Source organism: Narcine bancroftii, chromosome 11 (genome assembly GCF_036971445.1).
Source record: "Narcine bancroftii isolate sNarBan1 chromosome 11, sNarBan1.hap1, whole genome shotgun sequence".
NCBI lineage: Eukaryota > Metazoa > Chordata > Chondrichthyes > Torpediniformes > Narcinidae > Narcine > Narcine bancroftii.
Genome location: NC_091479.1, coordinates 105798583 through 105824316, shown reverse-complemented (window position 1 = coordinate 105824316; position 25734 = coordinate 105798583). Strand labels below are relative to the sequence as shown.

General features: G+C 48.5%; 1 protein-coding gene across 3 annotated transcripts in view; it reads right to left on the bottom strand.

The window, feature by feature from the left end:
- The window catches only part of rfx4 (regulatory factor X, 4), a 63984-nt gene that overhangs the window by 30572 nt on the left and 7678 nt on the right, over positions 1-25734 (bottom strand). For all 3 annotated transcript variants that reach the window (XM_069904492.1, XM_069904494.1, XM_069904493.1), the window contains 8 exons: positions 24721-24798; positions 24480-24643; positions 23958-24058; positions 20509-20567; positions 15551-15695; positions 15204-15298; positions 13920-14037; positions 3658-3777 (listed from right to left, as the gene is read on the bottom strand). In XM_069904492.1, the coding sequence (XP_069760593.1) occupies positions 3658-3777; positions 13920-14037; positions 15204-15298; positions 15551-15695; positions 20509-20567; positions 23958-24058; positions 24480-24643; positions 24721-24798 (880 nt within the window). The remainder of the gene's footprint in view (positions 1-3657; positions 3778-13919; positions 14038-15203; positions 15299-15550; positions 15696-20508; positions 20568-23957; positions 24059-24479; positions 24644-24720; positions 24799-25734) is intronic.

The window sequence follows — 25734 nt, the reverse complement described above, 5'->3', positions numbered from 1 at the left end:
TTTCCTCTGAGGTTGGGAGAGACAAGAATGAGAGGTCATGGGTTCAGGGTGAAAGGTGAAATGTTTAAAGGGTACATTAAGGGGAACCTCACAGAGAGTGGTGATAGTGTGGAACGAGCTGCCAGCTGAAGGGGTGAATGTGGGCTCAATTTTAACATTTAAAATAAAATTGGTTGGGTACATGGATAGGAGAGGTATGTGGGGGATATGGTACAGGTTGTTGGCATGAAATTGATGTGATGTAGGACCTGTTTTGGTGCTGTGATGTGCTATTGTGCTGTGTAAAGTGGAAAATAGAACTGTGAGGAGATAAAAATATTATAAACAGTCATTTGTTTCTACCTCTCCAGTATTTCTTGTGTCTTGTACAAGTGAAAACAGGTACAAAGCAGCTGTTTAAAGCTTCAGCCACTTCCCTGTAATTGTCCCAATGGGATCCTTTGCTCATTTTTCTGTATTAAATAAAAATGAAAATTTTTTAAAGATCCTGCTATTTTTAACTCAATCTATTTTCTCCCCATTCATCCATCTTTGTTCATTTGTTCCTGCTTCCTCAGCCCCTCCCAATGGGCAGGTTTCATAACCTTGGCAAAATGGGTAGTGGGCTGCCTCATACCTCCAGGGCCCCAACCTTCAGTGCTGTCTGTGTGGAGTTTGCCAGTTCTCCCTGTGACTGCACAGGTTTCCTTCCACATCCTAAAGATGAATGCAAGTGAGGGGTAGACTCTGAGGAGGATGGGAATATCTGGAGAATAAAGCGGGTGGGGTAAGATTTGTGTGTACATGGGTCATCGAAGGTCAAGGCAATCTTGGAGAGCATCTGCACCGTTTCCATGACACATCTCTCTACGACTTTATGGATCTTCCGAGCAACATTACTACCATTTCCTTTAATGTAAAACTCTCCTCAACTTCCTTATTCAGCTGGAGGTGCATCTTTTTCTCATTGAGTTTTATTTGTAACCATATAACAATTGCATCACAGAAAGAGACTTCTTGTCCATGACGAACACCTTCCCCACCTCGTCCCAATGACCCACACCCACCACATAACCTCCAATTCCTCACTCATCAATAGACCTATCCAATTTTTCCTTAAATATTAAAATAGATCCCACATCTACTACTTTGGCCAGAAGTTCATTCCACACTCCGACCATCCTCTGAGTGAAAAAATCCCCCTCATGTTTCCCCCTTCAATCTCAATCCATATCCACTTGTTTGAATCTTCCCCACTTTCCATGAAAGAAAAAGCCTGTCCACATTGACTCTATTTGTCTCCCTCAGAATTTTAAATATCTCTGTCAAATCACCCCACAATCTTTTCTCAATGGAATGTACATTTGTAGAGTATTTTAGAATAGTTTCTTTTAAATTGTAATCATTATAAGAGTCCACCAGACTCTTTATTTCCCCAAACTAGCTTGGCCAAAGCACACCTTCAACATCTGCACACTTCCTTGGTTAACTCCAAAAAAGTTTCATGTTTCTGACAGATCAGCATCTCTCTTCAGTTGCATGCAATGTTCTATCACGTGGAACCACAACTTTACCACAGCTTTCCCCAGGGAATCTCTTATTCTGTGATTCCTAATTCACTCTATAAAAGCAGAAAATGATTGAGAATCAGCAGGTCAGGCACCATCCATGGAAAGAGGATCAGCAATGACATTTCAGGTTGATGACTTTTTAGCAGAATTGAAACATTAACTCTTTCTTCCTCCACGGATGCTGCCTGACCCTTGAGTGTTTTCTGCATTCATTTCACATTCAGGGAATAACTATGTCTCGATTTGCCCATCTGTTCATCAATTTATTTACAAATGGTTTGCGCTTTCAGATTCAAAGACATCAGATTTGTATTTTTCCGTTCACTCTGTGAAGCACGGACACTAGTGAACTCCCTTCTTCTGGTCCTCACTGCCCCTCAATCCCCAACTCCTCTAATGTTCTGTGGCCTGGCCTGTACCCTTTAAAACTAAAACCTTTCCCTCTCTCTTTATCAATTTAAAACCCATTCTATAAATCTGAGCTAAAACACCCATAGAAGAAAAAGCAGCTTATTCCAGATGTGGTTACAGGATTCATCTGATCTCCATTAACTCCCACATATTATAGTAACAACACATCATGGTCCCCTGAACAAATCTGCCTCAATGTATTCAATAGTTTGAGGTTTCTAGTCACACCTCTATTCAATCTCAATTTCACCAGCTCTGTTCTAAATGTGAAAACCACCTCCTCCCATCTCTCCTTGTCATGTCTTTCATCTAGGACTGCTTGTCGAAATGTCCTTTGCACCCTCTGAAAGACTTGACATCCTTCCTAAAGTGTGCGGCTGGAATTGGAAAGAATTTTGCAACTGAAATTTACTTAATGCTTTAAAAATAGTTTGGTATGACTTTTTGTGCTCTGCTCTGGAAGCCAAAGATCCTGGATACTTTCTCAAGGGCCTTCTCAACTTCTCCAACCACCTTCTAAATGTGCAGGTACCTCTCCAGTTCCATGCTGTAATACACTGTACCAGTGTCTGCCATTTGTCTTCCAAAACAAGTCTCAGCTTTAAATGTCACATTCCAACAGACTTGTCCCTTTCACCCATCACCCCCCCCCCCCATCTAAATTACCCAATGACTGCCACTTTAAACAACTCCTTTAATTCTGCACACTTAAGATTTAGTGGGGCTGAACTTGCAGATTTCCTGGACCATTAGACATTCAATACTCCAACACACTTTTAGTACATGTTCCAGTGAGCCAGAAAGTTTCAGAGAGCAGGAACCAGGGCCTCAGAATGTTAGAGAGAACATGGGAACCAGGGCCCCAGTGAGTGAAGGGGAGTGTGGGAACCGGAACCCCGGTAAGTCAGAGGGAGCACGGGGGACAGGGCCCTAGTGAATGAGGTGGGAGTAAGGGAACTTGGGCCTCAATGTGTTAGAGTGAGTATGGAAACAGTTTTCCAGTCTGTTGGAGCATGGGATGCAGAGCCTCCGTGAGTGAGGGGGAGAGTTTGAATTGGGCTCTGATGAGTGAGGGGGACCGTAGGAACTGCGGCCCTGATGAGTGTTGGAACCAAGGCCCTGGTGAATGAGGGGGAGTGTAGGAACTAGGGCCCTGGTGAGTGAGGGGTAGTGAAGGAACTGTGGTCCTGGTGAGTGATGGGGAGTGTAGGAACTAAGGCCCTGGTGAGTGAGGGGGTGCATAGGAACTAGGGCCCTGGTGAGTGAGGGGGAGCATAGGAACTTGGGCCCTGGTAAGTGAGGGGGAGCGTAGGAACTGGGGCCCTGGTGAGTGAGTGGGTCCGTAGGAACTGGGGCCCTGGTGAATGAGTGGGACTGTAGGAACTGGGTCCCTGGTAAAGGAGGGGGGAGCATAGGAACTGTGGCCCTGGTAAATGAGGGGGGAGTGTAGGAACTAGGGTCCTGGTGAGTGAGGGAAATGGAGGAATCAGCATGCGAATCAGCACCCTTTTCCAGGGTCTAAGATCGGACTGGATTTTCTGAGTCGTACTGCTCCACACTTCCTGGTTTTGTGTCATAGGCACAGATTACAACTGTGTCTACACTGCATTCACAAAGATAATCTGAATGAAGCAGGAGGTACTGTGGAGAGAGTCAGGGAGTGAGTTCCTGGAACTGGATGAAGTTTCCCTTTTACCTGTACAGCCTTCTCCCTTCATGGCCCTCATGAGCTCATTGGCTCTCTCCTGGCAGTGAAGAGATTCCAGCAGATAGAGTACGTAGTCATCAAAAGTCAAGTGAATTAGGTGGAAGGAACCTGTTGAAATAGAAGAACATTGAAATTCAGAGTCTGTGGTATAGAGTCACACTGCATGGAAACACACCAATCAGCCCATCATGTTCATGCTGATAGTGTGTACACATTGATCCCATCTTGCAGCACTTGGCCGCATCCCTGGGTCATTCAAGTGCTTGTCTAGACATTTCTTAAACAGTGTCACTGATGTTGCTTCCACCACTCTCTCTGGAAGGGGGGGGGGCGCGGGGGACTCAACGTGTGCACCACTCTCTGGGTGAACAAGATCACTGCCAGTTCCCCTCTGAATCTCTTCCTCCTTACCCCAAACCTCTAGTGTAATCTACCTTTGATTATGGAGAAACATTTCCTTGACTACCTGATCTAAACCCTCTTCACCTTATATATCTCAACCCTGTCCTTGTTCAACCTCCTCCTTTCCAGGAAGATCAGCCCCAACCTCTTCAGTCCATCCACATAACAGAACTGCTCCATGCCTGGTGAATCTCCTCTGCACCTTCTCCAGCTCTATCACATCCTTCCCACAGTGCAGTGACCAGAATTGCAGGCCCTGCAGCTAAAGTCTGAAATTGGGTTCATAAAGCTGGACTATAATCTTCCCGCTCTTGTAGTCACTGCCTCGACTGATGAAGACCAAAATGCCCTGTGCCTCTGAGCCACTTCACCCACCTCAGCTGCCTCAGCATGGCATTTAACTTAATTATTTAATGCAAGCTTTACCAAACTTTTATCACCCAGTCTTCTTCTTCTGCCTATCTATCCCAAAGGATGATGATAGTTCCTTCAGTCAGATTGTGGGGTTTGATATGAGGATACCCCACTCCTCAGAAAGGAACAGCATGTGCATGAATGGATTTAGGTGAGTAGAGGCCAGACCCACCCTCTCAACATCCCCTCCCGGATCTAGCAGCATGGTGAGGTCCAAGATGGCTGGGGGAGGTTCTGTTGCAGTGAATGGCCAGACCAAGCTTCGAAGCAAAGGATGTCCTTTCAATGCTTCATGGCATGTGTTTGCTAGATGGCTGTTGACCCTAAGAGAGGGTTTGTCTGCCCTTTGACAGGTCTTGTTTTTCATATCGCAGAGTGTCTAGCCACCCTCTGTACCAGGAAAGCCTGGTGGGGGAAATGGTTTAGTCGTTGACCTCCCGAACATGACAGGTAGCATTGGGTTATGTGGTACCAGTAGCATTCAGATGAGTGTCCTGACAATAAGGGGGAAAGGGATAAGGAAGTTTGAACAACAATGATCCTATTGGATGAGGGAGCAGGATAAAGGGCCAAATGGCCTCTTCCTGTTCTCAAATCTTCTGTCCTATAATCTTGTGTCTGATACAAGGATCCGTGCAATAGGCCCTGATAGTGCGATGCAGCCAGAGTAATGGTGAGGTGTTTTCCATTTCATCGAATATGGTGTGGGGAGATGCAAGTGGAAGTCCTGTCAGTCATCTCCACCGTGGCCAGTTCTGGGCACCTGGCTCTGAGAGGCTGCAGATTGGGAAATGGTGGCACTTTCACTGGTGTGGACCTGTGGAGAGTGGGCAGTGGAGATACAATGCTCCCCTGCAAGATTCAACCACCAGGTCTGACTGACGTCAGCTCTGCACAGGCTTTATACAGCCTGTTAAAGGAGCCAACAGTGGTTTTATTTTAAAATTCTACCACCGCAGGGTCTGGCCCAAGATGATTAGCAGCATCCATGAGGGATTGCAGACTCTGGGAAGCAGAGTACTGGCACAGGGCATCAGGAAATGGGGTGAACATCCCCATTTAAGAAGGAGAAGCAGAGGAGACAACCCACAGGATGGTGACCACTGCAGCAGACCAGTAAGGGGTTCTGCAGCTGAAGAACACACAGGCAGCGGGCTGCTGGTGACTTGAGGCAAGGAAGCCGCACTCACTGAGGGCTGCTGGCAACTGGGATTCACACCAGGCTATGGGCTGCTGGAGACTGGCCGAAGGGTACCAAGTATTAGAACCAGGATGTGAGAGGGTACAGAAGGGTTCCTGATTGTGTCGGAAGTTTGAATCTGGAGCTCAGATTGCTGATGGTTGGGACTGGATGCTGTGAGTTTGCAGGGGCAGGAGGTGAATCCACAGACACTCGGTTACTCTGGGGGGAATCTCTTTTGGTTCTCTTTCTCTGACTGTCAGAGGCACTTTAGACAGTTTCTGTTGATGGTGAATCTGTCTGTCTTATGACAGACAAAAGAAAATTCTGTGTAATATTACACTGTCTTTATTACATGACAATAAAGGAATCTTGAACCTTGAGATTCACCAGAGAAATTCCTGGTTGGGGAATTTCAGCACCGTGGACAGTACACCCTCAGCTGCTGGTCTGCCTGTGGCAGAATGGCAGGGTTATGAGAGCATTGTGACAAGAACTGGCAATTCCATAACTTCAACTGAGTTTCAGAATGATTCAGAAATAGAAAATGAGGATTGTTTAAATCCAATCCACTGTCTTCCCAGGAAAAAAAATAACTGATGCTCTCTCAGCTGGAATCAAGAGGAAGGGAGTCACAAGCCCCCTCTATAACAATGAGGGGCATCCAGTAAGGCAGGATGATAACCTGGTGTAATACCGAGGGAGCCCCACACTGTCAATGGAGCAGTACTGGGGGGGGGGGTCACTGACAGTGGGACAGTACTGTGGGGGGTTCACATTATAGGGGGTGGTGGTACTGCATATTGTTGACCAAGAATTTATGGTTTTAAAAATTGATTTGTGCAGAGGTCACTGAAAAGCATGGACATGCATTCTCATCTCAGCAGTGGTTGCTTTTGGAGGAGGAAAAGAAGATTTTGCATTGCCAGGTCTTTGACTGGGCTTGAATGCTGTGGAAGCAGCAGTGGCTGGCTGATTGCCAAATCCGTTTCTGGACTTCAGTGGGAGTTGGGTTATTACCAACGGAGAGCCCACTCCCAACCAAGAACCTTCGCTCAGGATGACTGGGGAATGAAGATTATCGATTGCTCCTGGAACTTGTGAGGCTGGAGGAGTATCGCACTAACCTGGAGGTGGACATCTTTTCCTGTGTTCAAGAACAGTGCTACAGTTCTCATTGCACAGACATTCCTGTGGAAACTCCCACATACTCCCTTCCCTGCAGGGCTCTTTTGGAAAACTGATTCATTAAAGTGCTCTGCTGGTGGAAGGATAGTGTTTCGAATCAGAAGTTGCAATAATTACTGACTGTGTAGGACTTTCATCATGGTGAGCTGAAGCTCTATAAAGGCGGCCCCTCAGACCTATGCAGCAGTTGTAGCTCCTGGAGATGGGGCTCCTGCAAAGGCGTCACCCTTCAGATTGATGACTTTGGACAATGCCGTACAATGTAATATACCCCTGTCCATTGGTCTGGAAGGCAGTTTACAAGCTCGGTCTCAGACTCTCGAATGGGAAGGAGGGTATTGTCATGATGGACAAACTTCTTGGGAAGACATTGTTTTACTTTCGGTCCACTGAGGAGATGTCCCTCCTGGCCCTGTTTAATAGAGAGGTGGTTGTGATTACTGCTTCTCATGGTTTTGTTGCCACATGTTTATGGTGGTTTTTGGTTTTAGTTGTAGCTCTGTGTGTGTTTTGTGTTTGTAATATTGTAGTTGAATAACATTTGAATGTTATAAAAAAAGGGCAGCACTGAGGGAGTGTTGCCCCATGGGAGGGCCTCCTCTATACCTGATCTCACGGCAGAGGTTAGACATGGCATTATACAGACTCCCTGGTTCCAGAGGCAGGAAGAGCAGCGAGGGGGAGTGAAGAAAGAGACAGAGGGAAAAGGATACTCCTGGTCCTGAGTAGTGATGAAGAAGTATGGACGCAGAGGGAAATGTTTGCAGTGCGGAAAAGTGGGACAATGTGGAAGGCTCTGGCAGATAAACGGTGGGCTGAATGGTTTCTTCCCAATGGCGTGCAATCCCAGAGCTGCTCTATGAATTCCTCCAATTCTCCACTATGGGATTGAAGGCGAGAGTCCTGCACTGGTGAAAGGATGGTAATGATTTTCCAAGTCCTGCTGGGCAGATAGGTGAGGAGATGGAGATGGCATTCCTGTACATCCTCAGCACTGGAGGTGAGAGAGGACAGAGAAACCGTTAGCAATGACAGCAGGGATGAGGATCTCAATGCAAAGTTGTCTGGGCTGTCCCTTCTGCATCCTGCCGCATTGATGCTGAACCTTTAAGGAACAGCATTGGGTGCCAAAGCATGGAGAAGTGAAACCCCAGGTATATCCTGTGCCCTGGGTTGCAAGGGTTAGAATGCCAGAGGCAGGAGTTTCAGTGAGTTAGACCTGACCTCAGGTGCTGTCGACTCGAACACAAGAGCAGTGGCAGAAAGTAACAGGCATTGTTAAATGGAGAATCCTGTCTCTCCTTGGGTTCTGAAGTGGCACACACAAACTCACAAGATCAAAGGCTCAAAAGGAAAATATTGTTTCAGCTTTTCTTAAAAATCATGCAACAGTCTCTCAAATACGTGAAAGGTCAAGCAGGAGGAGGACATGCCAATGGTACGCATCACCCCCGCCAGTCCACATTCTCCCTCCCCCCTCCTTAATGACCATCACCCTCTCACACTTTACTCTTTTCCTATCCCTCCCCATCCTTCCCTTCCCATTCCCCCTCTTCCCTACCTGACTCCTCCCCTTGCCTCCCCACTTCCCTCATTCCTCTCCCCCACTCATCACCCTTCCCATCTATCACCCTCTCACTTCCCCTCACATCTATCCCCATCTCCCCATCACTATCGCACATTTCTCTGTGCCCACCAGCTCCTCATATCCTTTTCCTGCTGTCCCTTAAACCTCTCCCACCTCCATCACTCCCTAGGAGCGAACTCTACGTTCCCACTATTTTCAAAAGAATTCCTGATGGAGTTCACTCGCAGTGATCTAATCAGTGCTGAGATTGGACGATGAGTGGCACAGCAGGCAGTGCCACTGTCTCCCAAGACCCGATCCCGACCTCCAACACTGTCTGCATTGCGTTTGCACGCTTGCCTGTGACAGCGTGGGATTCCCCACATCCCTGGTGTGCCAGGAGAGTGGATGAGAAAGTGTTGGGCGTCTGGGACATGTAGAAATGGCATTGATGGGGGTTTGCCCTTGGAGACAGTAGGGACTGAATGGCATCTCATTTCCTAAGCAAATACGAGATGAACATTTAAAATAATATGGTCTCCCTCTGTCCCATTCACATTCCCACAGTCTGCCATCAGTCCAGCCTCATCTCTACTACCATAAGTTATAAAATGTAATTTCTGTTAACACTTTGACAGTATTTAACCAACTCTTGTAGAGAAACAGGAGATTGATTTGTTTGTATGAACTTAAATTGCCTGGAAATTATTATGTGAGATTGCACCAGGAGGCATTAACTGCAATGGAAATGGGCAAATAAGTGAGTTCACTTTTCAACGCAGTTTCCTCAGAGTGAATGTGTCAGAGATGTGACTCCTGGGCACAGGCGCCGGGAACACAGGAACAACAACATCCCAGACAAAGGCGCCGGGAACACAGGAGCAACAACATCCTAGACAAGGCACCGGGAACACAGGAGCAATGACATCCTAGACACAGACACCAGGGAACACAGGAACAATGACATCCAAGACACAGGCACCAGGGAACACAGGAACAATGACATCCCAGACACAGGCACCAGGGAACACAGGAACAATGACATCCCAGAGACAGGCACCAGGGAACACAGGAACAATGACATCCCAGACACAGGCACCAGGGAACACAGGAACAATGACATCCCAGACACAGGCGCCAGGGAACACAGGAACAACGACATCCTAGACACAGGTGCCAGGGAACACAGGAACAATGACATCCCAGACAAAGGCGCCGGGAACACAGGAGCAACAATATCCTAGACAAGGCACCGGGAACACAGGAGCAATGACATCCTAGACACAGGCGCCAGGGAAAACAGGAACAACGACATCCTAGACACAGGCACCAGAGAACACAGGAACAATGACATCCCAGACACAGGCACCAGGGAACACAGGAACAATGACATCCCAGACACAGGCACCAGGGAACACAGGAACAACAACATCCCAGACACAGGCACCAGGGACACAGGAACAATTACATCCCAGACACAGGCGCCAGGGAACACAGGAACAATGACATCCTAGACACAGGTGCCAGGGAACACAGGAACAATGACATCCCAGACACAGGCACCGGGAACACAGGAACAATGACATCCCAGACACAGGTGCCAGGGAACACAGGAACAATGACATCCAAGGCACAGGTGCCGGGAACACAGGAACAATGACATCCCAGACATAGGCACCGGGAACACAGGAACAACGACATCCCAGATGCAGGCACCGGGAACACAGGAACAACGACATCCCAGATGCAGGCACCGGGAACACAGGAACAACAACATCCCAATCAAAAGCACCAGAAACACAGGAACAACGACTACCCAGACACAGGTGCTGGGGACACAGGAACAACGACATCCCAGACACAGACACCGGGGACACAGGAACACCAACATCCCAACAGGTGCCAGGAACACTGGAACAACGACATCCCAGGCACAGGTGCCGGGAACACAGGAACAATGACATCCCAGACAAAGGCACCGGGAACACAGGAACAACGACATCCCAGATTCGGGCAACGGGAACACAGGAACAACGACATCCCAATCACAAGCACCAGGAACACAGGAACAATGACATCCCAGACACAGGCGCAGGGGACACAGGAACAACGACATCCCAGACACAGGCACCGGGGACACAGGAACACCAACATCCCAACAGGTGCCAGGAATACTGGAACAACAACATCCCAGACAAAGGCGCCAGGAACACAGGAGCAATGACATCGCAGGCACAAGAGCCAGGGAACACAGGAATAACAACATCCCAGACACAAGCGCCGGGGAACACAGGAACAATTACATCCCAGACATAGGCACCGGGGACACAGGAACACCAACATCCCAACAGGCACCAGGGAACACAGGAACAACAACATCTCAGCCTCAGGCAACGGGGAACACAGGAACAACAACATCCCAGACACGGGTGCCAGGGAACACAGGAACAACAACATCCCAGACACAGGCACTGAGGACACAAGATCAACGACATCCCAGGCACAGGTGCCGGGAACACAGGAACAATGACATCCCAGACACAGGCACCGGGAACACAGGAACAACGACATCCCAGACACAGGCACCGGGGACACAGGAACACCAACATCCCAACAGGTGCCAGGAACACTGGAACAACAACATCCCAGACAAAGTCGCCGGGAACACAGGAGCAATGACATCGCAGGCACAAGAGCCAGGGAACACAGGAACAACAACATCCCAGACACAGGCACCGGGGACACAGGAACACCAACATCCCAACAGGTGCCAGGAACACTGGAACAACAACATCCCAGACAAAGTCGCCGGGAACACAGGAGCAATGACATCGCAGGCACAAGAGCCAGGGAACACAGGAACAACAACATCCCAGACACAGGCACCGGGGACACAGGAACACCAACATCCCAACAGGTGCCAGGAACACTGGAACAACAACATCCCAGACAAAGGCGCCAGGAACACAGGAGCAATGACATCGCAGGCACAAGAGCCAGGGAACACAGGAATAACAACATTCCAGACACAGGCACCGGGGAAAACAGGAACAATTACATCCCAGACACAGGCACCAGGGAACACAGGAACAACAACATCCCAGACACAGGCACCAGGGAACACAGGAACAACCAAATCCCAGACACAGGCACCAGGGAACACAGGAACAACAACATCTCAGCCTCAGGCAACGGGGAACACAGGAACAACAACATCCCAGACACAGGCACTGAGGACACAAGATCAACGACATCCCAGGCACAGGTGCCGGGAACACAGGAACAATGACATCCCAGACACAGGCACCGGGAACACAGGAACAACGACATCCCAGACACAGGCACCGGGGACACAGGAACACCAACATCCCAACAGGTGCCAGGAACACTGGAACAACAACATCCCAGACAAGTCGCCGGGAACACAGGAGCAATGACATCGCAGGCACAAGAGCCAGGGAACACAGGAACAACAACATCCCAGACACAGGCACCGGGGACACAGGAACACCAACATCCCAACAGGTGCCAGGAACACTGGAACAACAACATCCCAGACAAAGGCGCCAGGAACACAGGAGCAATGACATCGCAGGCACAAGAGCCAGGGAACACAGGAATAACAACATCCCAGACACAGGCACCAGGGAACACAGGAACAACCACATCCCAGACACAGGCACCAGGGAACACAGGAACAACAACATCTCAGTCTCAGGCAATGGGGAACACAGGAACAACAACATCCCAGACACGGGTGCCAGGGAACACAGGAACAACAACATCCCAGACACAGGCACTGAGGACACAAGATCAACGACATCCCAGGCACAGGTGCCGGGAACACAGGAACAATGACATCCCAGACACAGGCACCGGGAACACAGGAACAACGACATCCCAGACACAGGCACCGGGGACACAGGAACACCAACATCCCAACAGGTGCCAGGAACACTGGAACAACAACATCCCAGACAAAGTCGCCGGGAACACAGGAGCAATGACATCACAGGCACAAGAGCCAGGGAACACAGGAACAACAACATCCCAGACACAGGCGCCGGGGAACACAGGAACAATTACATCCCAGACACAGGCACCAGGGAACACAGGAACAACCACATCCCAGACACAGGCACCAGGGAACACAGGAACAACAACATCCCAGACTCAGGCAACGGGGAACACAGGAACAACAACATCCCAGACACGGGTGCCAGGGAACACAGGAACAATAACATCCCAGACACAGGCACTGAGGACACAAGAACAACGACATCCCAGGCACAGGTGCCGGGAACACAGGAACAATGACATCCCAGACACAGGCAATGGGAACACAGGAACAACGACATCCCAGACGCAGGCACTGAGGACATAAGATCAACGACATCCCAGGCACGGGTGCCGGGAACACAGGAACAATGACATCGCAGACACAGGCACCGGGAACACAGGAGCAATGACATCCCAGACACAGAGCCCAGGAAGACAGGAACAACGACATCCCAGATGCAGGCACCGGGAACACAGGAACAACGACATCCCAATCACAGGCACCAGGAACACAGGAACAACAACATCCCAGACACAGGCACCGGGGACACAGGAACACCAACATCCCAACAGGTGCCGGGAACACTGGAGCAATGACATCCCAGACACAGGCGCCGGGGAGACAGGAACAACGACATCCCAGATACAGGTGCCGGGAACACTGGAACAACAACATCCCAGACAAAGGTGCCGGGAACACAGGAGCAATGATATCGCAGGCACAAGAGCCAGGGAACACAGAAACAACAACATTCCAGACACAGGCACCGGGGAAAACAGGAACAATTACATCCCAGACACAGGCACCAGGGAACACAGGAACAACAACATCCCAGACACAGGTACCAGGGAACACAGGAACAACAACATCCCAGACTCAGGCACCGGGGAACACAGGAACAACAACATCCCAGACACAGGTGCCAGGGAACACAGGAACAACAACATCCCAGACACAGGCGCTGAGGACACAGGAACAATTACATCCCAGACACAGGCACTGGGAACACAGGAGCAACAACATCCCAGACACAGGCACCAGGGAACACAGGAACAACAACATCCCAGACACAAGCACCGGGGAACACAGGAACAACAACATCCCAGACACAGGTGCCAGGGAACACAGGAACAACAACATCCCAGACACAGGCGCTGAGGACACAGGAACAATGACATCCCAGACACAGGCACCGGGAACAGAGGAACAACGATATCCCAAGCACAGGCACTAGGAACATAGGAACAACGACATCCCAGACACAGGCTCCAGGAACACAGGAACCACGACATCCCAGACACAGGCGCCGGGGACACAGGAACAACGACATCCCAGACACAGGCGCCAGGGACACAGGAACAACGACATCCCAGACACACGTGCCGGGAACATTGGAACAACGAGCTCCCGGACACAGATGCCAGGGAACAACGACTTACCAAAACTTGGTGCGCTGTGCAACGTCATGTCCCGGATGACCCTTGTACCAAAGCAGGACCACATCAGCAGGAATTGCCGTGCCACTTTCTTCAAACTGCCCGGCTGTGTCGCTGCCATCTACAAAACCAAACTCCGGATGTAATAAGCAGTAGTGTTATGGGAGGAGATGTCTTTTCCCCAGGGTAGTTGAGGGAGGTGGGGGAATTAAAAGAGTTATAGGAGGCATGCTTTTCACAAGGAGAGTGGGAAGTGCCCAGAATGGGGTGTCTAGGGAGATGATCCAACCTGGTGCTGCAGAGATGTTGAAGGAGACTGAGACCAGTAGCTCTCAACCCTTTTTCTTTCTACTCACCATAAGTAATCACTTACTAACCACAGGGCACCAGTGGCATCCTGTGCCATAGGTGCCACTGTTGTTAGTAAGGGTTTAGTTAAGGAGTTATGTGTGGGGAAAAATGGTTGAGAACCACGTGAACATGTAGAAAATGGACCACGTGCAGGCAGTTGGGGTTGAATGGCCATCATGGTTGCAACATGGTGAAGGGCTGAAGGGCCTGTTCCTGCACTGTACATTCAATTTATTGAAATTATTTTGTGCAATCTCACATAATAATTTCCAATCGCAAAGTGACCTTTTGTAAAACAATACTGACAGCAAGTAAATCATTATCTGCCTCTGAGTATCAGTTCTACAGTGTTCAAGGAACGGGCTGTACTGAGGGAGGACCACTTCAGTGTCTGAGAGAACCACTCATTCACTATAGTGTCAGAGAGAACCACTCCTTCACTACAGTGTGTGAGAGAACCATTCCTTCACTACAGTGTGTGAGAGAACCACTCCTTCACTAGTGTGTGAAAGAACCACTCCTTCACTAGTGTAAGAAGGGGGTGCTGAGAAAGCTCATCAGCAAGATTTTCTTTCACAAGTGGCTGTTTGAATTGTTGATGGAGGAAAATGCCTATTATAATGTCCCTCATGAGCCTCTTTCCCCTCCCTCCTTAACACCCACCCGTTCTGTCTGCCTCTCATTGCAAGCCCTTCCCTGCCCATTTCCACCTCTCTCTGGGAATGGTTCTCATTAACTGCCCTTGGAGGAGGGTGCAGTGTCTGGGCCTGGGCAGCTCCATACAATCATACAACGTAGGAGCAAAATTAGATCATTTAGCCCATCAAGTCTGCTTCCAACTCAACATCAGCACCATTCCCATCAGTTCAGCCATGACAGATTTAGGTTGCCTTGCAACATCCAGGCTTTGAGAAGAGAGAACATCTTTTCACCGACCTTGACAACACATCTGTCCACCATAGAATCCAGCCATTCGATGTAGGATTCGATAGGTGACTGCTCCTCTAAGAGTTGGTCAAATTCCTGATACACTGTTGGCACAAGAGGGATATCATTGTCAGGGAGTGGGACAGGCAGAGTTTTCTGTCTGTGTTTCGTGCTCAGTCACAGCCGCTAAGACAAATCATGCCTTGTTGCAGACACGGTCTAGCCTTTAAGCTTTGACTTGGATTGCACAGTCCTAACGGCATGGCCTGATTTCTGCCCAAAACTGGGCAACTGCTCTCGTTCAAAAGGAATGTTTGAGACAGCCATTGATGTGGGAGGGACGATTCACTGCTTACATTTGACGATGAGTTTCTGGTGCTCCTCCTGTGAGCTCTCCATGGTGTAAAGGGTCTGCTTGCTGATACTACTGAGGTCCACACTCCGCCAGTCTTCCAGCATCTGGAAGGTGATGTCAGCGCTGTGGATCACTGCTCGGGATGCCTGCCAGGTTAGAGGGCACACCATTAGCCAGGAACCAAATCACCTGTGTGAAGGGATGGAACTGTGCACAGACTCTACCTGTGCCAGTCACCAGAGCTGGAGTCCAGGCCGATCCAGGTGGTGGGGGGGGTGGGGGTGGAACTACTCAACCTGAGGGTGGGTGACAACCCCTCTCTCCAAACCAAAAGTGGAGGAAAATGGAGATGGGAGGTGGAGCTGCGAGTGGGACAGGGAAATGGGACACTGAGTGGAATTGGGGAATGGAAATGAGGAGTTGGAGGGGGAGGAGGTGAAGGAGGAGTGGGAGGGAGAGGAGGCAGAGAGAGTGACAAGGGAGAGAAAAACTACAGGAAAGATATCAGTAAGATAGAACGAGTGCAGAGAAGATATACTAGGATGTTACCTGGAGTTCAGGAACTGAGTTACAGGGAAAGGTTAAACAGGTTAGGTCTTTAATCCTTGGAGTGTAGAAGAATGAGGGAGATTTGATAGAGGTATTTAAAATTATGAGGAGGAGAGACGGAGAAAATGTAGGTCAGCTTTTTTCTCTGAGGGTAGGTGAGATACAAACCAGAGGACATACATTAAGGGTGAAAGGGGAAAAGTTTGGGGGGGGGGGGGAACTTCTTCACACAAAGAGTGGTGGGAGTGTGGAATGAGCTGCCAGCTGAAGTTATGATTGTGGGCTCAATTTTAAAATTTAAGAAGAATTTGGACAGGTCCATGGATGGGAGGGATATAGAGGGCTATGGACTAGGTGCAGGTTAATGGGGCAAGGCAGAATGATAGTTCCACATGTACTAGAAGGGCCAACAGGCCTGTTTTTGTGCATTAATGTTCTATGGTTCTAACCAGCAATGTGATAGGTTGGATGATAATTCCAGGTGGACCATAAAACTGAAGCAATCGCCAATGAATTCAACAGGATTGGGATCAGATCACAGGAATGTTTTGCACAAATTCATTAATCATATTTGAGGAATTGAGGAGATTATATCACAGATTTAGTCAGCACATCCAGTGCCGGGGGGGGGGGGGGGGTGGAGGGGGGGAGAGAAGACAGAGAGGGCAAGATCCCCTTACTCACCACCCACCTCTTCACCTGTGATCCTGCTCACTGCTCTTCTGATATGGAGAGTCTTCTGTCTCTACCAGCCTGTCAGACAATGAGATCCTGACCCCACCACTCCGCTCATCTCCCCTCTAATGCCTCCACCACACCCTGGAACTCTCAGCTCATTCCATTCATCATCTCCACCCTTCATTACTTTGAACACCTCACTCCCTCTCCCCCAACCTCATCTGTTACACTGAAAACAACCTGTGACAGCATCCCCTTCATGACAAGTCTCCAAACCTGGTAAAACCTTGTAAACTTCCTCTGCACCCTTTTCAGTGATCTCACACCCCCTCCCCCCATAGTGGGGTGACAGAATCTATCCTGTGATGGGATTATGGGACCTCCTCCCCCCACGATGTGTTGACAGGACGGCACCCAGTCCTATGTTTGACTCCTGGTTCACACAGCTGCTGGAAATAGGAGATAACTATAGGACAGCCCAGAAATGCTTTCTCTAGTGCTACTATCCCACAGAGAGCCCGGTTCGATCCTCACCTCCGGCATTGTCAGTGTGGAGTTGCATGTTCTCCCTCTGAGCCCATGGATTTCCCCAGGCACTGCACTTCCCTCCTACATCCCAAAGACATGCAGTAAAAACAGAAATACTGTGGGTCTTGCAGGAGGTAAAGCTATTTAATCAATGTTTTGGGCCTGAGCCCTTTCTCATCCCCCTTCACCCACACCTCAACGAGCTCCACACATGTCACAATGCCAAACTCTTCCTCATGCCCATTTCCTCTACCAGGATTCTCCACTCCCTTCTCCTGCCTTAAGCTTTCTTCCTTCTCCTGGACACCCCATTCCAGCCTTCTGTCAGCTCTGCATCTTTATATTTCCTACTGCCACCAAGACATCAACCATCTGGACTTCACCATTTCTCCTTGGAACACTTTATCCTCCACTCTCTCCACTCCAATCCCAACCTCACTCTCAAACCTGCAGACAAGGGTGGCGCTGTTGAAGTCTGGTGCACTGACTTCTATCTGACCGAAGCCATACAACAACTCTCAGACACCTACTTACCCCATGAACAGGACCCCACCAAAAAAACATCATGTCACCACCTCATCTCATTTGCCCTCATCACTTCCACTCTTTTCCAGGGCCTCCAACCTCATTGTTTCCCAACCCCACACTACCCAGTTCTACCTCCTACCCAAGATCCATACCCCATTGTCCCAATAGATCTTTGTTTCCATATGCTTCTGCCCCACCGAATGGTATCTGCTGACTTTGACTCTGTTTTGTCCCACTTGGTTCAATTCCTCCTCACCTACATCCACGATACTTCACCTGCCCTCCATCACTTCAACTTCCATACCTTGAAGAAGGGCTCAGGCCAGAAACATTAGTTATACATCTTTACCTCCCATGGATGCTATGAAGTGGCTGAGTTCCTTCAGCATTTCTGTGTTTTTATACAAACACAGCGTCTGTAGATTTTCATGTTTCACTCCAAAGAGGAGCAGATTAGGGTGTTGATTATCAGCTGTAAATTGCCCCAAATGTGTGGGTGAGGTTGGTCTGAGGGAGTTGATGGAAATGTTGGGAAGGGAAAATGAGATTATGTAGAATCAGTGCAAATGGATGGTTAGCTTATTGGGCAGAAGGGCCTGTTCCTTCCTGTGTGGTAAATTGCTGTGACCCTGGGAGTAAGATGCAGGAAGCTCATCAGCAGGTTGCTAGCTGAGAAGCTGGGATGGGTGGGACAGAGGGAATATCCATGATCAGAGGGGAGACTGAGACTACAGAGGTAGATTAAAAATCACACTGAGCTTCCCGATAGATTGTGAAGAAAATGAAAACATGCAGCTAGAAATGATCAGTGCTGAGGTAGGCACATCCTCAGTCCTTGTATGGAAGCTGTGGATGCCCTTGCAGGGATCTTTGCCCACAGGTGAAGTGCCATAAGACTGGAGGGTGACCAATGTTGCGTCATTATTTATAAACAGCAACAAGGAAAAGCCAGGGAACTACAGACCGGTGACCCCATCACTTGTGAGAAGGTATCTGAAGGAGATTCTGAGAGAGAGGACCACCAGCATTTGGATAGTCAGGGACTGTGGCAGGAGTCAGCATGGATTTGTGCAAGGGAGATCATGGCTCATGGAAGAGGTGACCAAGAGGGCAGGGCAGTGGATGTTGTACATATGGACTTTGACAAGGTCCCCCATGGCAGATTAGTCTGGAAGGTGAGATGGCCAAATCATTTCAACACTAGCTGAGTGGAAGGAGGCAGAGGGTAGTAGTGGTGGTTGCTTTTCTGATTGGAAGCCTGTGTCCAGTGGTTGCCACAGGGGTCAGTGCTGGATCCACTAGTGGTTATCATCTATCTTAATAATTTTTTAATTAACTTGTAAGTTTGTGGATGACATCAAAATGGACGGTGAAGTGGACAGTGAGGAAGGATATCCAAGTTCATAACAGGATCCGGTTCAGTTGGGGGGGGGGGGGGTGAATGAGTGGAAAATGAAATTTAACTCTGACATGTTTGAGGTACATCCAACCAGGGCAGAACTTACACGGTGAATGGTGAGACAGTGAGGTGTGCTAGGACAGAGGAGCTGAGGTATGTTCATGGTTCCTTCAAAGTGGGGGACTCAGGTGGGCAAGGTGAAGCTGGCCTTCAATGGGCAGGTTACAAAATCTGGGATCTCATGATTCAGGCATACAAGGCGTTGGTGAGACCATACTTGGAGAACTTTGTGCAGTTTGGTCACCCATCTGTAGGAAGGACATCAATAAATTGGAAGGAGTGGCTGTGTCTGGAGGCCTCGAAGGAGAGGATGGATAGGCCAGCTATTCCCTGGGGTGTAGATGCTGACAGGCGATCTTAGAAAGTAAGATTCTATGAGTAAAATAGAATAAGAATATGCTCACAGTATTTATCCCAGGGTAGATGATTCTAGATCTGGAGGTCATAGGTGTAAGGAGAGAGATGAGATTTGAAGTGGAGTGGGGTTAATTCCAGATGACAAGGCATGAGTTGTGGAGAGACTGGATCTAAGATACTGTGATGGTGCAGTCAAACCTGGGGCTGAGGGGCTTGGGTCTGAGTTGTGAGTTCAGAGGACCTTACCCCTGAAGGAGGGTACAGAGGTTGTACGTAGATTCATGGTCACAGAGTAGGTAACATGTCTCACACACTGAAGAGCTGAACAGCCTGAGAGAAATCTTCTCAAAGACCCCTTCAAGGCTAAAGTGAATGATAAAAAAAATGAATTAACTCTTGGTACAAGGCTATCAGATTCTCAGAGTTGTTCACATTGGCTTCAAGGAAAGAAATCTCTGCCTCACCTGCCGTCTCTAGGTGCGACTCCACTCACGTACCAACCAGGTTACCCTGCAATGACCACATAGTCTCCAGTTAACCACCCCCTCCTTGCACACCAGGGGATGGCCTATAAAAGTAACACAACCACTGGGGTGAAGACTTCAGGAATGAAAACACAACCAGTGTAAGACCATGTGCACCTGAGAGCCAAGATTCAGTCACTAAAGCGGAGAGTCAATGAGAGTTCTGTCATTGGCTGAGTCTCAGTGTGTGAGTGGATGAACAAGGGGACCTTGAGCCGAGGTATCAAGACAAAATCCATCTGAAATCACCTCTAGCTTTTCTGCATTAGAGAAGTCCCAGTGCAGGGGAATAGAGAGGGCTTCATGTGGTGAGGATTACCAATCAATTCACCTTACCTGACACAGATGATTTAATGAGGTTTGGCGTCTGAGAACTTGTGAAAATCTTCTTGCCACTAGAAAGAAACACAATCTCCAGATTAAAAACAATCTGTTCAAGTTCACCCAGCCCTCAGCATTCCCTATCTCCACTCTGAAATCATAGAAGCATCAATAGGGTGGACTATCAGAAACTTTTCCCCAGGATAAAATGTCACATGCTAGAGGACATGTTTAAGGTGAGTGAGAGGAAGCTTAAGAGAGTCATGGGGCAAGAACAGTATTTTCCATAGAGAGTGATGGGTGCCTGGAACAGGCTGGCAGGATTGGTGGTGGAAGCAGATACAATGGGAGGGTTTAAAAGGCTTCTGGACAAAATATGAAGGGGATATCTGTCAGGTGGAAGCAGGAGAATACCAGTCTGATTTGGACAGACATGGCTGCTGAAGAGCTTGTTCCTGTGCTGTAGTGATCCACAGTCTATCACTGGCCCAACACTAAATACCTCCTCATAATCACCCTGACCCCAATAACACACCTCAGAGTGGACAGACAACCACGGTCAAGAACCTGTCCTCCCTCCCCTGGGTGTCAAAGGAACAATATCCTGTCCATTGGATAACATCTGGTGAAAACAGGGATCCCACTGATGTTAGAGCAACAGTCATTGGGTCATAGAGTTCCATAGAATGAAAACAGGCCCTTCGGTCCAACTAACTCATGCTGGCCAGACAGTCCATGAAACATTCTTCCTTTTTTATTTCTTTCACTAAAAATCAGTTTAAATGAGAATTACTTTTAAGACCACTTTACAAGCATCTTTTATTTCCTCAAGTAATAAAATTAGAAAATGCGAAGGACTGGTCTGACCCTGGTGACAGTTCCTTTGCAGCGCTCCTGGTCTGACCCGGTTCATTTGTAGCTAATTGAAAGTGGCCATGCAAGTCGATAAGGTGGTAGAGAAAGCGAATGGAATGCTCGACTTCATTGTGCAGGGCATTGAGTAAGGAGGTCACGTTGCAGCGATGTAAAACATTGGTTAGGCCACACTTGGAATATCATGTGCAGTTCTGATTGCCCCATTATGAGAAGCGTGAGAAGGTTTGGGAAAGGGTAGAGAAGAGGTTTGACCAGGATGTTGCCTGGTTTAGAGGGGAGGGGTAAGGGGAGAGGTTAGGGAAACCTGGGTTGTTTTCTGTGGAGCGTCAGAGGCTGATGGAAGACAATGAAGGTGTATGAGAGGCATCGATAGGGTGGGCAGTCACCATCTTTTCACCAGGGTAAAAGTGTTAAATATTTAAGGTGCAGGGTGGGGGATGTTTAAGGGAGACACATGGAACAAACTTTTTTAAAAACAGATCAGTAGGTATCTGGTACGGGTAGCCAGGAGTGGTAGTGGAAGTAAACACCAAAGTAGTTTCTAAATAGACAATCAGATGTGAAGGAGAGGAGGGATATGGACCATGTCCAAAAAGCAGTTTTAGTTTTATTTGTACATTGTATTTGATGCAGACTAGATGGGCTGAAGGGCCTGTCCCCTTGCTGTACTGTTCAGTGTTCCATAGTCCTGGTTGTGAATAGAATATTAATGGGTGCTTGGTGGTTGGTGTGAACCCAATGGTTTGAAAGGCCTGTTTCCCCACTATATGTCGATGACCCCTGGCAGAGGTGTCTCAGACCAGAGGACATTGGTTTCTGGAGAGGAGAAGAGTTCATAGGGGGCCTGAGGAAGAGTCTTCCCCAGAGGTGATAGGAACCTGGAACTTGCTCTCTGATGAGCAGGTGGAGAAAGATCCTTGCAACATTCACAAAGCCCCTGACAAAAATATGAATCACAAGATATGGTCGATTGCAGACCAAGGGAGGTAAGTGGGATTAGAACAGATGGTTCCATTGTAACATTCTATTAATAGTTTGGTACAGACAGATGAGCCAAAGGGCCTGTTTCAGTGCTGGTAGGTTGGACAGGGTGAACCAAAGGACTTGACCTAGACACAGTGGAGGGGCTTAGGGTGGCAATGATTCATCACAAGCTGGGCTTCTCATTTAAGAAAAGAAGTACTGGTATTGGAGAGGGTTCAGAGGGGGTTCACAAGAATGATTCCTGGAATGAAGGGATTAGAATGCGAGGAATGTTTGATGGCTCTTGGACTGGACTCCTTGGAGTTCAGAAGAATGAAAGGTCCTCATAGAAGGATTTTGAATGTTGAAAGGCCTGGACAGAGTAGATGTGGCAAAGTTGTTTCATGGGGTGGGAGATTCCAGAACAAGAGGGCATGACTTCAGGAATTGAAGGGCACCATTTAGAACAGAGATGCAGAGGAATTTCTTCAGCCAGAGGTTTGAAAATCTGTGCAATTTGTTGCCACAGGCGGTTGTGGAGGCTGGGCCATTGGGTGTATTTAAGGCAGGTTCTTGATTAGCCAGGGCATCAAAGGTTATGGGGAGAAGGCCGGGCAGTGGGGCCGAGTGGGGAAATGGATCAGTTCATGATTAAGACTCAATGGGCTGAATGGACTGTTTCTAGATCTGATATATTACAGTTGCAACTAGCTGGGCAAGCAGCCATCACAGCGACACTGAATTGACGGTTGGGCCTGATGCACATTACTACGATACAAGGTTAATGTGTGGTATTCAGAAGGGTGGTCTGGTTCTCCCTCTAGAAAAAGTGTTTGGGAGGTTTTAACCCATGAGGGGCCTGCACCTTGAGAAAGTAAAGCATTATTTCCAATGGCATGAGTGTCTGTGGCAACAGGATGCAAACTGAAAGTACCAGGACAAAGCTCAAGGGGATACTTTACTGCATCTGGAACACACTACCTGGAGATTCACTGTCATCTCCCCTGTGAGCTTCCTCACAATTGGATAGAGTGGAACATGCATCTAATACAGTGGTTCTCAACCTTTCTTTTCCTACCACATACCATAGGTGCTCTGTGATTAGTAAGTAATTACTTAACATGGTATGTGTGAGTGGGGATAAAAACATTGAGAACCACTGATCTAACAGAATAACTCAAATGGAGCATTTGGACCCAGAGCACAAAATAAATTCATATGAGAGACTAGTTGCTGTAATCGGGAGGCAAGTTTGCTGATAGAACTGTCAACATTGCAGGCTGGAACCCTTTATCAAGGCTGAGTCCTGATGAAGAGCTTCAACTTGTCGACCATTCTCTTCTCCCATGGATGCTGCTCAATCTGCTGATGTCTTTCTTCTGATAAACATTTCAGGATTCTTTAAGGATATTTTGCATGTTACTCCCCACCAGATGAATTGAGTGGATGTTAGTGTGAAAACGTCACTCACGTCAGTAAAGGTTTCCCTATCATGTGTTCCCTCTTCACCCATGTTCCAGAGAAGAAAGGTATTCAACTGAATAGTGGTGCAGGTGAGTACATGGATGTGTTACATGATCTGCAGGCATGCTGCATGCATGGATTTACACTAATTCACAACTCACGCTCAAACTTGATGTTTCTTAGATTCTCAGGAAGTTCGTGAAGAGCGACCTTTAACCACTCATCCAGTTGCTTTGCGAATTTGCGAATCACCTGAGTGAGACTGAAATTAGAATAGAGTTTCAGTGATTGTGTTGAGTGTGGGTGTGGCAGGGGGCTGGATGGCCTGTAAAGCTTACTTCTGCCCCATCTCGTATTCATGTAGCAAGCTGGGCTGTGTGTACCAGAGGTAGGATGCAACAAGACGCATGGACAACAATCTGGGTGTTGTGTAACAGACAGGGTGTGTCTAGGGGTGGTGGTGCAATGCATTGGATTTGTCCTGAGGAAGGAACAGATGTGTAACCTGCTGGGATGAGATCTGGACTGTTGTGTTAAAGACCAGATGAGCAGCACATCAGGGTGTAACCAGATGTGCGGTGGGCTTGGTGTGTGAAGGAATGGAAGTGTGTGTTAAACTAGGGAGATAGAGCACATGTAACGTACAGGCCGGACTGAATTGCCACACTCCCCATAACACCCACCTGTCCGGCAGAGCTTGCAGCACACTTGGCATCAAAACCCCAGAGATGGCTTTGTAGAGGATGGAATCGCAGACACCGACAATATTTACCACTGTGGTGGAGCCCAGGACAGGCAGCATGTGGGGGGGCATACCCTGCCAGAAGTGCAGGAGAAAGCTCTGAACCTGATCCAAAGGAGAAAGAAACACGGTCAGGTTCCATTCAGCAGTAAACTGCAGGCCCGTGTCATCACAGCCATTACCTCATCGAAGTTGGCCCTGATCACCGTGTCCAGGATCCTCTGGCAGTGAGTCCGGTACATCATGATGAAGGTAGAAACCTGCAGGAAAAGGCAGAGTGTCCGCATCAGGCCAGCAATGCATTCTGCATCTCCCCACATCGATCCTCACACCCCTTCAACCCCAACCTTTCCCTCCCTGTAATTACCAAAGTGGGTGTCTGGGCCTTCTGTTGCTCAACCCTGACCAAAGGATTCTCTCCCCTCACCTCTCTATCCTCTCTCCTTATTTAAACCTGCTCCAACAAAGTAATCAGTTACCTGACGTAAAACACGAAAGTCTGCAGACACCACTGGAAAAACTCAGCAGGTCAAACAGTACAAAGATAAAAACACAAAACCAGTATAGTTGGCCTAGCAGTTAGCGCAACACTGTCACAGCGCCAGTGATCATGACCGGGGTTCGGATCCTGTACGTTCTCCCGTGTCTGTGCTGGGTTTCCCCAGGGCCTCCAGTTTCATCCCACCTTTTGAAATGTACCAGGGGTGTAGGTCAATAGGATATAAATTGTGCAAAACAGATTCATGGGCTGAAATGGCCTGTTACTGTGCAGTATGTCTACATTTAAAATATAAATTTAAAATAATCAACCAAGCACCCAAACAGGCTAGTTGGGGGGGGGGGGGGAGGAAAGGGCAGGGGAGGAGCATGGTCCCATGCAAGAGATAATGTGGATAAAGGAGGGAGGGCAAGCAGAGGGAGGGGGCTGACTTTGGAAATGGAGAGGGAAAGGGGTGGAGAGCTGGAGGAAAGAACAAAGGGAAAGGGGAGGGAAGGAGAACAGGGAGTGGTCTAGCAGAAACTGGAGAAGTCAAAGTTAATGCCATCTGGTTGGAGAGCGCTCAGATGGAAAATCAAATGTTAATCCTCCAATTTACGAGTGGTCTTGGTGGGACAGTACACGAGTCCATGGACAGACAAGGCAGCCTGGCCATGTGGCTACATCATAGCTCTTTGTTCCCCAGCCTCTGGTAGGT